This window comes from Solanum dulcamara, chromosome 9 (assembly GCF_947179165.1).
Source record: "Solanum dulcamara chromosome 9, daSolDulc1.2, whole genome shotgun sequence".
Taxonomy (NCBI): Eukaryota; Viridiplantae; Streptophyta; class Magnoliopsida; order Solanales; family Solanaceae; genus Solanum; species Solanum dulcamara.
The window spans coordinates 10,028,795-10,041,516 of NC_077245.1; the positions used below are offsets into that span (position 1 = coordinate 10,028,795).

The 12,722-nt window shown below is 33.6% G+C and overlaps 1 protein-coding gene across 4 annotated transcripts; it reads right to left on the minus strand.

Moving 5' to 3' along the window:
- Nucleotides 1-5,358: 5,358 nt before the first annotated feature.
- On the minus strand, nucleotides 5,359-11,899 carry LOC129902227 (uncharacterized WD repeat-containing protein C2A9.03). 4 transcript variants are annotated; one of them, XM_055977336.1, is made up of 10 exons: nucleotides 11,729-11,899; nucleotides 10,874-11,030; nucleotides 10,609-10,776; nucleotides 10,414-10,500; nucleotides 7,004-7,138; nucleotides 6,814-6,924; nucleotides 6,642-6,733; nucleotides 6,452-6,557; nucleotides 6,272-6,358; nucleotides 5,359-6,179 (listed from the first exon to the last, which is right to left on the minus strand). In XM_055977336.1, exons 2-10 carry the CDS (start codon nucleotides 11,024-11,026, stop codon nucleotides 5,766-5,768), a joined length of 1,353 nt encoding a protein of 450 aa, XP_055833311.1. In that variant the 5' UTR covers nucleotides 11,027-11,030; nucleotides 11,729-11,899; the 3' UTR covers nucleotides 5,359-5,765. The 4 variants fall into 4 exon arrangements, with proteins under 4 accessions (XP_055833311.1, XP_055833316.1, XP_055833313.1 ...); XM_055977341.1 differs by lacking the exons at nucleotides 10,609-10,776; nucleotides 10,874-11,030; nucleotides 11,729-11,899 and adding an exon at nucleotides 8,775-8,832; XM_055977338.1 differs by lacking the exons at nucleotides 10,414-10,500; nucleotides 10,609-10,776; nucleotides 10,874-11,030; nucleotides 11,729-11,899 and adding exons at nucleotides 8,775-8,832; nucleotides 9,332-10,407.
- Between the last annotated feature and the right edge of the window lie 823 nt (nucleotides 11,900-12,722).

The following is a 12,722-nucleotide window of genomic DNA, read 5'->3' on the forward strand; positions in this document are numbered from 1 at the left end:
TATATATATATATATATATATATTATTTTTTAAAAATAAATAAATAAATTGTTTCATTATGTATTTTGGTCAATTTGTTTCACTCAACTTCAAGTTGAGTTAACTTGGGTTAAGTTTTTCAAGTTTGAAAATGTTGGAGTCGCACATCTGATGCGTTCTTGGTCTTCTTATATGGTTTTGAACAATTCTTTCCTCATGATCTAACATTTTTTTAAAAAAAAATTAGGCTCCAAAACCATTTTTTAGCAGAAAACAGATTACGTTCTAACCTAATATTATTTTTTAAGTGAATGCATGTTCAAATACAACTTCAATTTTCAATTACTCTTTTTTAATTTAATTTTAATTGATTTTATTTTTCCAAAAAGTTATATCATCAAATTTATGTCCAAACGCCTAATACTCTTCAATCCTTGGAAAATATTTCGATTTTTTTTTTCATATTGCAAAATTGGTGCATCAAATATCAGAATCATTTATTTGAAAAATATCCAGTTTCCGGCCATCATTCAAACATCAAAGGGCAAAAATTGAGTTGACTAGAAGAGCCGTAGACAAAATGAACAAGTCACTACTATAATCATTACCAGAATAAGACACATATTTAAGCCATTAATGATTTATTAAATACTTAATTACTCCAAGTTATAGTATGATTCGACAACTCATTTTTTTTTGTCCAAAATTTAAATGTCTGCCCGTTCAAAACATGGAAAAAGCAAGCATTTTCTAGAGAAACTCGAGCTAAATAAAGGGCTCACAAAACTCTCAAGGAAACCTAATTGGTATAGTCATTTTCAAAAAAAGTAGTATAGTCGTTTTTTTAAAAAAAATAAAAAAGAGTGGTCCGGTGCAAATAATTAGTATAGTCATTTCAAAAAGTTAAATGTAGTGAATCTCCTGTCATTGTATTCAAAGATACAATCATCACTTGTATTTGAAAATAAATAAATAGTAATAATAAAAAAAATCTCAAAGTTAGAAATATGTGCTTTATACGACAAAACACGTCATAGTTGTTTTCTTCTTTCAAGTTTGCTGAATATTTCTGCAATCCGAGTAGAGAATTCAGCGGCAGAGTTAAAACATTCATTAAGGGTTCAAAATATAAAAAAGTAAATATATAAATAAAATTAAAATCAAAGAGATTCAGCATGAAAAATAATTTTAAATTTAAATATACATTATAATTTTTTGTCAAAAAGAGCTTGAGATGATCTCTTGTTTCACATTAAGGGTTATTATATGAGTTAAATATACATTAGGAAAATTGTGTTTGTCGATTTTGAAAGTTCCCATATAATTATTGTCCTGAAATTTCAAATTTACAAATGGAAATTCATGACAATTTCTATGATATTAATTATTTTTCAATAACACAAGTTGAAAAAGATGATATTTATGTTTTTTTTTGGTTCCCCATAAGATAAAGAGTTCCGAGAAGATTCTGATAAAATTTCGTGGCCCAAAAGATTTTTATTTGTTTCTCTCGGAAAGAGCAGGCTAGGCCCAATTAAAGCCCAGCTGACCCAACAAACATCAAAGCCCACTATAACAGTAATCAAAGTTGCCGACCTAAAACTGAATTTTGGAGTTAAGTGGAGGTGATTAACATTTTATTTTCCTCTTAGTTAATTAATTAATTAATGGATAAATAAGACTATTAGTTGAAAAAAGATATACCCGGTCATTGTAATCCAGAGATATTTTGCAGAACCCAAAAAAAAAAAAGATTCAAGAAAATAATATTTGTCTTTTACATGCACAACAAAACACGTGAAGAACCCTACTGGTTTTTATTCTTTTTTGACTCTTTTAACATTTTCTAGATATATGTGGACTCAGAAATGATTTGTACTTTCTTAAGACTTTTCAGCTTTTGTTTTTACTGATGCTGATAATCAGCAATTTTCTAATTAAAATTGTCTTATATGCAAATATTACTATTATATAAAGCCAACATACGTAAAATTATACTAAATATGTTATTGTTATACATAGTCAGCCAACATATTTCAAATGAGGGGTATGAATTTTTACTAAGTGAGGTTGAGAATTTGATTCTTATAACCATCTCGTGTTAAGTACTCTTTTATTTGCCTTTCTTTCTATTGATTTTTTAAAATTATTTCAAAATCTCCAATATGACATAATCTAATCCATATTTTCCATAAATGTTTATATTAAAATTAGTAGCAGTAAAAGATGTAACATATTGTCAATTGTTTCAACCAATAATGCAAATATTTTCTTAATTAGATAAATATATATGTGGAAAAGCACTATTTTTTTTAAAAAATCTAAATTTATATTTCCTCCTGGCCCAAGTGAATATCGGGTTTGGGACAACCAGGATGGGCTTAAGGTAGAGATTTAGGGGGTGGGCTCTAAAGCCAGCCCAATTGAAGTCATGCTGAGCATTTGATGAAATAAGGAAAAAACACCTAATTACAAACATTCCTATCATATATATACTAATTTCCTATGTAGTTTGAAATAGTTACATATTGTTTCACGAATTAATAATTTCATATCAAATACATATATTTTTGCTATTTAATACACTCTAAAATACAAATACATAGAGAGAGAGATGAGTGAGAGAGGGAAAGAGGCGAGCGAGATTGGAGAGAGGCAAGATGTATCCCAGATACATCCGAATCACATTAAATACATGTATTTGGGATACCGAATACATTCCAGATATATTCTGAAATACAAATACATAGAGAGAGGAGAGCGAGATAGGAGAGAGGCAAGTGAGAGAGTTAGTGTATCCAACATCAATGTGAATCCACTTAGATACAATGTATTTGAAATAAATTACACTTAATTTTGACCCCATGCATTCGAGGTACATGTATCTGGACGCGTTCAAATACATGTATCTGGGGACTGAAATTTGGCACGAAAGATAATTTCGAAAACTTACAGGAAGACACATAATTAGACACTAAGCTAGTGAGATTTGGTTGTTTACCCATAAAATAAATCATATCAAAATGGTAATCAATCAACATACATTTGGTCAAAATCTGAGTTGAGGTTGAAAATACATTATTTGAAGTTGAATTTAGAAGTTTGGTTTGAGGCATTTTTTTTGTGTGGAGAAAACCCCAACATTAATTTATAACCAAAATGCCACCTATATTACTTCAAGTTGAAGTTTAAATTGTTTGTCGAAGCTTGTGAAACCAATTTCATCTAGCAAATAAAGTTCAGTCAAGTTGTTAAACAAATGAGTAATAATATGAGTGATTTGGTTATCGACCTGTGTGGTAGCTTGCCCTTGAGGATAAGTTGCCCACCTCAAATTAATTTTTTTTTTATGAGGTCAAACCTGCCCTTTTGACTTATTTAGTGGCTAGATTACACAATTATTTCCTCGTCCATTTTTACTTTATCTAATTTGAAAAATCAAAAGATAATCTATCATTTAATTTCTAATTTATACCTATTATTAACTATTGTTACTTTCGAAATATTGAATTTATTATATTCAAAAAATAATATAATAAAATTGTCATTTTATTTATTGTTCCTTAAGAGGTATGTCAAATTAATATTAAACAAGTAAAATAGACGAATAAAATATTTTGGAACAAATTTTTTGAACCAAAACGGCAGATATAATGAAACGGAGTGTTCGGATACTAAAAAGATACACACTCTACTGATCAAAGTAAACAGTATCGCATAATATTAATAGTTTCCTTGAATTGACTTTAGCCCAACAGTTTAGAAATGTTTGAAAGCCACTATTTGGGAGTTAGGTACGTAGGGAAATGGTGAACGTGAGCATATATTGCAGCTTGTCCTGAAGAAGGTTAAACATAGATATAAAAAGGCATAATGCTTAAACACGTTTTTTTAACTTGGTCTCATTTGATATATATGTTCTTCAACTTTGGAGTATGCATAAGTAGACAATTAAATTTGTATAGAGTTGAACAAGTAGACACACATATCCTACTTGGTGTCTTATGTGGCAATTTCCATCATATACAATATCCTACATGGCATCTTTGTGTATTATGTCATGTAAGACGCCTGTGTCTACTTGTTCAACTTTATACTAATTTAAATGTTTATTTGTGTACATTCAAAGTTGGAGGACATCATAAATGCCATTTGAGGTCCAATTAAAGATTATATTTGTGTATTATGCCATATAAAAATCATTATATTTGTATCCTAAGTTACATATTCAAGAATAAATTATTGGTGTGTTTATGAAATTTCTAGTGATGATCAGGATCATTACGTCCCGAATATACTAGAGATTAGAAACCTCATGAACTACGTCTTATTTATCATGTATTAATAATTATTACAAGTTTGTCCAAATCGATCTATCGAAAATTCCCTTCAAATCCTGTCAACAAATTTCAGCTGCCTGGTGTGTGTTATACAAAAAGTTAAAAGTTGTCGTTGGGAGTTTAAGACAGTTGTTAATCCATACTTAACTGCTAACTTGACCTTCACCAACCAACCAACGAATGAATGGGACTTCGTATTTTTTAGGGAAAATGCAGCATAGAACTGGTGAACAATAGGCCATAGGACTGATAGAGTGGAGCTCTTACTTCAACGTTTTCAATTTCCCATAGAATCTCCGGAGCTTTTCTAGACGAAACAACAGTGGCTCCATACGGGGATTGTCGGGTTCTTTCCCTTACAGCTGATCTTCCTCAACAAATTTAGGTTCTTTCTCTCAAAAAAGTAGGGCTGATTTTTCGATAGGGGAGGGGGAGTTTCTGCAAGTCAATGTTGGCGGAGTCAGAATTTTGACTAAGGGAATTCAAAATTTGAAAAAATAGATATACAAATTAGTTGGAAAGGGTTCAACATCTACTATATATACATAAAAAATTATTTTAATCATATATAAATAATATACTTTTCTGCCGAAGGGGTCAACAATCATCTATTCAAACGAGTTATAATGTAAACAAGATAAATGGCTATGTGTTACTCCTACTATTCGGTTGTCGGCTTGATTTTCATTCTCTCTTTTAGAAAATACTAGTAAAAGTCTACATCAGTCTTATTAAATAATCTTCAAAAGATAAACAAAAGGAGATTATCCTATAATCTTTGTCATTTTTATTGCTTAGGTATGATCATCAGCGTCTAGTTGTTGTCAGTCACAGATATTTTATTTTAGTAATTTGGATTTGGTCACATTTGGTGGCTTCTTCTGGAAATTGCTAGTCGTTGAAATAGATATTATGACAATTGAAATGATAAACTAAACTTTTCATATGTTCATACTTTACAAGTTAGTTGAAATGCCTCTCGTCTTGTAGCTCACCAAGTACTTTGAGTGAAGCAAATATCAAAAGGGACAAGCTAATCTCGAGTGTTAACCAGGGCAAGTTTGTAGCTTGAACTGTTTCTGTTCGGATTAAATTAAAACAAAAAAGAAAGCAAAATACATTGAATTGTGATATAATTGGCCATTAACAAACTTCTAGATCACATAATTCGTTCTGACATACAATTGCACTGCCGATTTGCATTTACTACTGCAAGGTCTTCCTATATCTGTATGTATGTATACTTCCGCAGAAACAGCACCTACAATCCCAGCTCTTTCATGATCACACTTCTCCAAATCATAGGCCTGCCTTCAGACCATTCTCATAATAAGGCCAAGTTACACGAATTTACCCCAAGTTCTCCTCATACTATACATAAACTATACATATATATACCAAACAAGCAGATGCTGGAATTTAACCGACACAGGCAGGTGCCTTTCACTACAAAGCATAGTCAAGGTAGTGGTGGTAATGTTTACGGTTGAACTCCAGCAAGCTACCATAGGTTTGGTCTGCCACTCCAATAAAGAGAGCTTCAGTATCAGGACTGAAGGATATCCCAGCAATCTCACCAAACAAATCAATCTCTTGACAGGCACCATAATCAGATTGTGTATCGAATATGTGGACAAAATCAGCTGGCTCTGCCATGGCCATAAAGCGCCCATCTGATGTGAACTTGATTGCACGGATGGCACCCATCCTTCCTTTGAGCACTGCTATGGACTGCGACGTGTTCCTTATATCCCACAATCTGCAAGTTGTGTCTTGGTTACCAGTTGCCAAAATTCTTCCGTCCGGGTGCCAAGCTGATGAAAATGAATAGTCTAGGTGACCTTTTAGGTTGCTGACAACCTGAACCATCAGTCACAGGTCAACACATGAGCAACTAATCATCAAAAAGTTGATACCTCTCATTCAATAAAAGATATATGGACGAGACCAACCTTCCCACTTTGAGCGTCAGCAAGTAGACATTCTGGACTATCACCAAGGACAGCAAGTAATTTCTCATCGGGGCTAACAGAGGTGTTCTGCAAATGAAACAGAAAACTGTGAGTAGAGAGCCAAGGAGCATTACCAAAAATTATGGAACTGCAGAGTAGAAATTAAAATCCGCTACTCACGTTAACAGACCAAGGGAATGTATAATGATTGATGCAAGCAAAGCTTTTTGCATCAAAAATCCTGACTTGCTGATCATTATTAGCAGTGATTACCCTCATAGAGCCACTGCAAAGAACCATATAAGCATTGGTACACAACAGTTCACATTGAATTCAAGAAAAGCTACAGAGACAAATTTCAGGGACTTACGTCGGACTATAAATAATATCCACAGCATTAGTTATAGCATTCTCTCCTTTACTTATTTTTGTACTGAATGCAACTCCAGGTTGGTCTAAATACTGCACGAGTTGAAATCATATCAGTATGCATTACTTAAGAAAAGGTACAAATCTGCTCAGAATATATATTGTCATCCTACCTTACAGATAAGCTCCCCTTGGAAACCACCAGCAGCCATCAAACCATCTCTAACAGCCATAGTGCTGATCTGCACTCGGGAAAGTGTTTGAGACGCTGATCCAGGGTATTTCTGCACCAACCAGAGAGTTAATTCTTGATTGCCAAAGGTCATTTAAGTATATAGAAGGGGGACAAAAGGTACTGCTAACCGTAGTGGGGACCAATGGCCTAGCAACATTTAGCACTTCTTCTCCCTTCCTGAGAAGTGAGGACCAGTGCATCACAGAGTAATTTTGCATGAGATACACATCATGTTTTGATGTCGACCACAAGAGATTCCTCAACTGAAACAAAAATATAAACAGGTTGATACACTCGTCAATGGACAGCATACCAGTTCCCTATGAAGCAAACAACAACATCACACAATATCAAATAAAGCAAAAACAAGAACTCCAGAGTGCTGGCACTTGCAGAAAAAGCTCATAAAATTTTTCAGAAAAATGATAAGACCAGCAGTCACGCAAAACTTCAGGGTTCAGACAGTTTTCATTCCCCGTCTCAACCATACTGCAAACTGAGAGAACAGTAGTTTGGGAATAAATAACCTACACAAACTTGATGCAGAATGGACCACAAAAATCAATCCCCCCTCCCCCCCTCCTCCTGCAGGGTCAGGCTCTAGAGGAATAAAGAAAATAAAAGAGATCAATGTACGAAACACCTAACACAAAGTTAGGTCGTAGGTCAGCATGTCGTTAGTCCTAAATACTAGTGGTCAATGATGCATAAAATAGTGATGGAACAGCTGCTAGCTTGCTACAAGTCCACAATTGAACAATCTACCTATTACTCATCATCTGCAATAGAGCAGATTTCCTGGAAAGCAAATCGAGCAGCTAAAAAATAGTTCACTTTCCTACACTATTATAGATCAAAGCAGAAAAGAAACCTATGAAAGAAAAGTCAGAAATGTCAACCGCGATGATGACATGAGGAAAAATGATGCAGAAAAAACAAGAATGCCACAGAGACTCAAAAGGGATGACTCACCACAATCTAGGAACACAAAAGGTAAAATAGAGGAAATGGGAGAGCAAGTAACAACTCGGAAATTGTACATAATCACTATAAGGCAGCACAACCATAATGAACAGTACATATTTCAAAAGACGTCAACGGGGTTCAAATAGCCTAATAGATAGACCGCAAATACAAGTGTTGGGTTCTTCGGCATTCTATTCCAAGGAATGGAATGGACACCAAGGGATATAGGAAAGAGAGGAAAACTCTTGGGAGCAGTAGCTAAACAATTGAGCGCTCAAGTTCACAATGTGATTAATTAAGGGCACAACACCACATAACAAAGAGAGTAAGTAAGCAATTAAGTTCCCAAGTTCAAAAATGTGATTGATCAATGGAAGAAAAACACAATAAAGTCGCTGAAAATTCAAAATGAAGTCACGGACTCTCAAATGAATGACACACATAATCCAATCTAACTCTCCCACTCGTATAATGCAAAAATTCAGTTACCAGAAAGTTTAAACGATGGACCACGGAGTATCAAATCAGCAAATCTTCTTTTTCTAATGGAAACAGCTACTAGATGCAGATGACAGCTACAAAAGAAGTTGTAGCTAAGAGATTATATAATGATCAAAACTGTGAGGTAACTGTGACACAGCAATCAGAATTTACAACCCACACAGTGGAAGTACTTGGAGAGCCTAGAGCAGAATCCATCTCTAACAAACAAAAAGAAAAAAAGTGCAACCATCTTCAACAGAAGAGATAACCATAAACAAGATAATGACTACAACCATCTTCACCAGAAGAGATAACCATCTAAATATTCAAATGATGAAGCAGCACACATATATTTTAATACCTTATTGCTGCCATTAACAAGTTAGCTCAAAACTAAACAGAAGAATGACCATAAAGGCCTCTTAAATTCGCAGATATTCCCTATCATACCATATGGAAAATGCTTGCGCCAGCTGCTCACATAATAACTGCAATCCAGCTTCTAAGGCTGAAAGATAGATACAATAGCAATGCGCACACGATATTGGTTAATTTTTTGAAAGAATACAATTCAAACAAACATCATTTACAACAAGAATTAAAACTTAAGCACTACACATAATGACTAGCAAAAAATGCTCATCAACTCACTATCTTCTAAAGCAACAGCCGAGAAAGGTATGCAATGATTATGGGCTCTGAATAGAAAGGGATGAACCATGCAGAAAAGGTAACAGATCTAGTTAACGACCAACTGAAAATGGAGGACCACAGCAGATGAATAGAAATAAAATCAAGATTATTTTCTAGAGGTACACACAAACTGGAAATGGAAGTTCGGAAATTTCAACCATCAGCCTCAACTATTCTGTTCGAAACTGCAAAACTAAATCTATCACACAAGTAGTAGAATGAAACATAACATACAACATTGACTCAGAAGTCAGAACTATATTCTATGTCAGCAAAAAACAACAAATCCAGCATAAGCCGAGTTCTGTCCTCACCCCTGAGCTTCCATATCAAAGCCCAGTCCTCAAAATACATTCAGCTGATTCATGATGAAATATTCAAAGAGTGAAGCTCCAAACAAGGATCTTCTACAATTATAAAGTTTCATGAGATACTTCTCTAAATGTTTATAATCTGCACAAAAAGGAGATTGTGAACATGGCTCTCGGATCACAACATCAATCTAGGCACAGCCTAAACTTCTTACTGAAAAAAATGAGTTAAAAACTAAATACAGAATATCAGAAGGAATGGTTCCTATGTCAATCTTGTTTGCTTCGACACGTAGCCAAAATATCATTACTAGAAGCAACAAATGAAACTGACAAAAGTCAAATTTGGCATAACCTTTTGGTTTTCTGAACAGAAGAAAAAGAAAGCTGCATCAAGAAATGGTAAGGTAACCCTAAATTTATATCAGATGCAAATTCATCAGCTTGGAGGCCATAATAGGCATCATCTCAAACATACTGGCTGTGGTGACATTATTCCAGAAAGCAGTCCACGCATGCGTTAGAGACATATGCAGTCAATGTTTAAGTAAGTAATTCCATATCAAGCATCACTCACTAAATTCTTCGATGAGGATACAAACTCCATACCTCTGAAGAATGAGAGGGTGAACTAACAGCCTAACAGTTTAAATCAAAATATCCAGAACATTAGGAGCAGAGCACCTGCAAAAGTATAGTTATTGCATGGAAAGAAGAAAAAGGTGACAGGGATCATCGACAAAAAGCTCACACAATGACAAGACTATAAATAACCAAATCCTATAAAACCTTACCAGTTTCACCAAAAAAAATAATACAAATCCTATTATTTAACTAACTTATAATGATGTAAAATAACAAATTCCTCAAAACCCCAGGCTAAAAAATGAATGAGGAAAAAATAACATGAAAGGCAAGAATGAGAAAGGCAGTCATGGGAGTCGTTTGATTGAATTATGCAAAATGAGACAACAGACTAAATCAGACACAAAGAACTATAGGGAAGCAGACCAGTCAACGAGTTTCTTGATCAAAGGTTAACATCCGACTAACCAAAACAAGAAAATTCTAAAGAATTTATGTACCTGAAAGTGCACAATAGTTGACTTGATGAGCCTTGTATTGAACTGGAAGTCGTAGAAGCTGTGTCCTTTTCCTACTTCCTTGCACTCCTAAAATGGTGAGGAAAGAAACGTATAGGGTTTAGCTTAGCCAAAAATACGAGAAAGGTATACCATACACTCCAATACTTGGGAAGGGAAAAGAAAGAGAAGAAAAACCTTTTCAAGATCTTCACGAGAGCGAGAGAGATTCTCATAGTTCTTATACTGCTTCAACCTCGACTCTCGGTACCTGGGTCTGGTAAAATTAAGCCTTTCCCAAGGAATTCCCTGTATATCCTTGCCATTTCTAGCTTCTTCAGCTGATGTATCCAGCTTTGACTTTCTCTGAAGAACGAGAAGAGCAGTAAGTCGACATTGTTAAACTAAAGACGGAGGGAATAACACCAGTAACATGTCAAAAAAATTAAATTTGTCCCTGTACCACTTCAAAATCGTCCTCAAAATCAGAGTCCACAGAGACATCAGGACCAGTGCTTTGTGGCGATTCATCCCCGAAAGTGCTGTCATCAAAATCAGTAGTATCATAGTACTCATCTACCATATACTCCAACTCCTGATTTTGAGAGAGAGCCATTATCCTAAAATCACCAAAACGAAACTTAAATAAGCACTCGAAAAGGCATAAAAATAAGAATTCATGAACTAATTTGACAAGTTTTCACTTGCCAGGAAATTAAACAAACAAATTAGCAAAAAGTTGAAATACTAAACCATTTATATGAATATTTATTTAATTTTAAAAAAAAACATGTCTACTAAGTAACAGTGGCGTAGCCCCAGGTGATTCTTCGAAATTTTTTTTAATAAAAAAATTATACTATTTATATATTATTAAAATATTTTTTACGTATATATAATAGATTTTTGTATATTCACTTTTTTCATATTTTAAACCCTTAAATCCTAGCTCCACCGCGCTAAGTAAAACATTAAAACTTTAAATTCCAAGGTGAATTTCGCAAAACATTAGAAAACTGCCAGAATTTAGTGGAGAAAAAGCTTAACAACATTAAGCCAGAATTTAGTGGAATAAAAAGCTTAACAACACCAAAACTAAGTACTAATATCAAAAGCTCAGCGCAGAATAAACTCAACATGCATTTTCACAGGTACTAGCATACAAAAAAGGCAATGAAACTGAAAATTCATCAATTTATAATAGAAAACCGAAACTTAAACAACACAAATTGAAAAGAAAAAAAACAAGTGTAAAACGTCGTTTACAGTACATTCTAGAAGGAAATAGTTGCCGGAAAAGGAAGTTCCAGGACCAAACCTTGAAATTATCGGAAGCTGAGAGATTTTCACGAGAAACAAAAGGAAAAAGTAACCGCTTCACCGCCGGAAAAAATCTTCGGAGTCCTTCAGAGTAACCGGTATTAAACGGAGAAAACTAAATGAAAATTTGTGAGAAACACTAAGGCTTTGTTTGCTAAATGGCGAAGTTTGGAGAGAGCTAAAGCTTGTACTTATAAGCAGGAACACAGGGCGTTAGTTTACCCACTGGTGGACCCAGAAGACGAAACACTTGAGAGCACGAAATCCGTGGCTATGGTGCACCGCACCGTTCATGAGGTCTTGGTGCGGTCCCATGTAAGCTTGTAAAGTTTGTGACGTGTTTTTTTCGTTCTTTCTTTTTCCCACAAGGTGTTTATCGGTTGATTTGTTCGATTTCATATATTATCGATTTAATTTTATAATTTTTAATATATAAATACATTAAATAATAATAAATTATTAAAATATTTGTCATCAATTTTTTATTTTCAGCTAATTAATTTTTAGTTTCTAATCATTCAATTTAATTGATAATAGAATGCTCTTACAATTTTATTTGTTTTTTAATTTATTTACACATTATACATTATCTTTATGCATAAAAGTCTACACGAATTACAAATAGAAGGAATTCAAATAAATTATATTCTTCATGCTTGAGCAGAAAACTTGATGCAATAGCACTGTAACAAGTTCGCAAAACGAAAAATAAGGTTAGTTCCTAGTTCATATTAATGGGTAGAACCCACCAAACCAACGACTTCAGAAACAAAACGCTACCAAGAGACAACAGCAATAAAATACAAAAGAAAATAAGATTTGTATTTAAAATTTAAATTAACTATTATAAAATTAGAGATAAAAAAAATTAATTTCAGTATAGGTTTATTATGTTATTGATTTAATCATTAATTAAAATTTTAAAATAAAAAACTTAATATTCCAACAAAAAATTTATAAAATCATTTAAAAATCATTAATTCAATAATCTG

Coding starts and splice junctions, on each gene's coding strand:
- LOC129902227 (XM_055977336.1), bottom strand. CDS start 11,026: ATGGCTCTCTCTCAAAATCAGGAGTTGGAGTATATGGTAGATGAGTAC. Junction 10,777..10,873: donor TTGAGGACGATTTTGAAGTG/GTACAGGGACAA, acceptor CTCGTTCTTCAG/AGAAAGTCAAAGCTGGATAC. Junction 6,734..6,813: donor AAGGGGAGCTTATCTGTAAG/GTAGGATGACAA, acceptor CAACTCGTGCAG/TATTTAGACCAACCTGGAGT.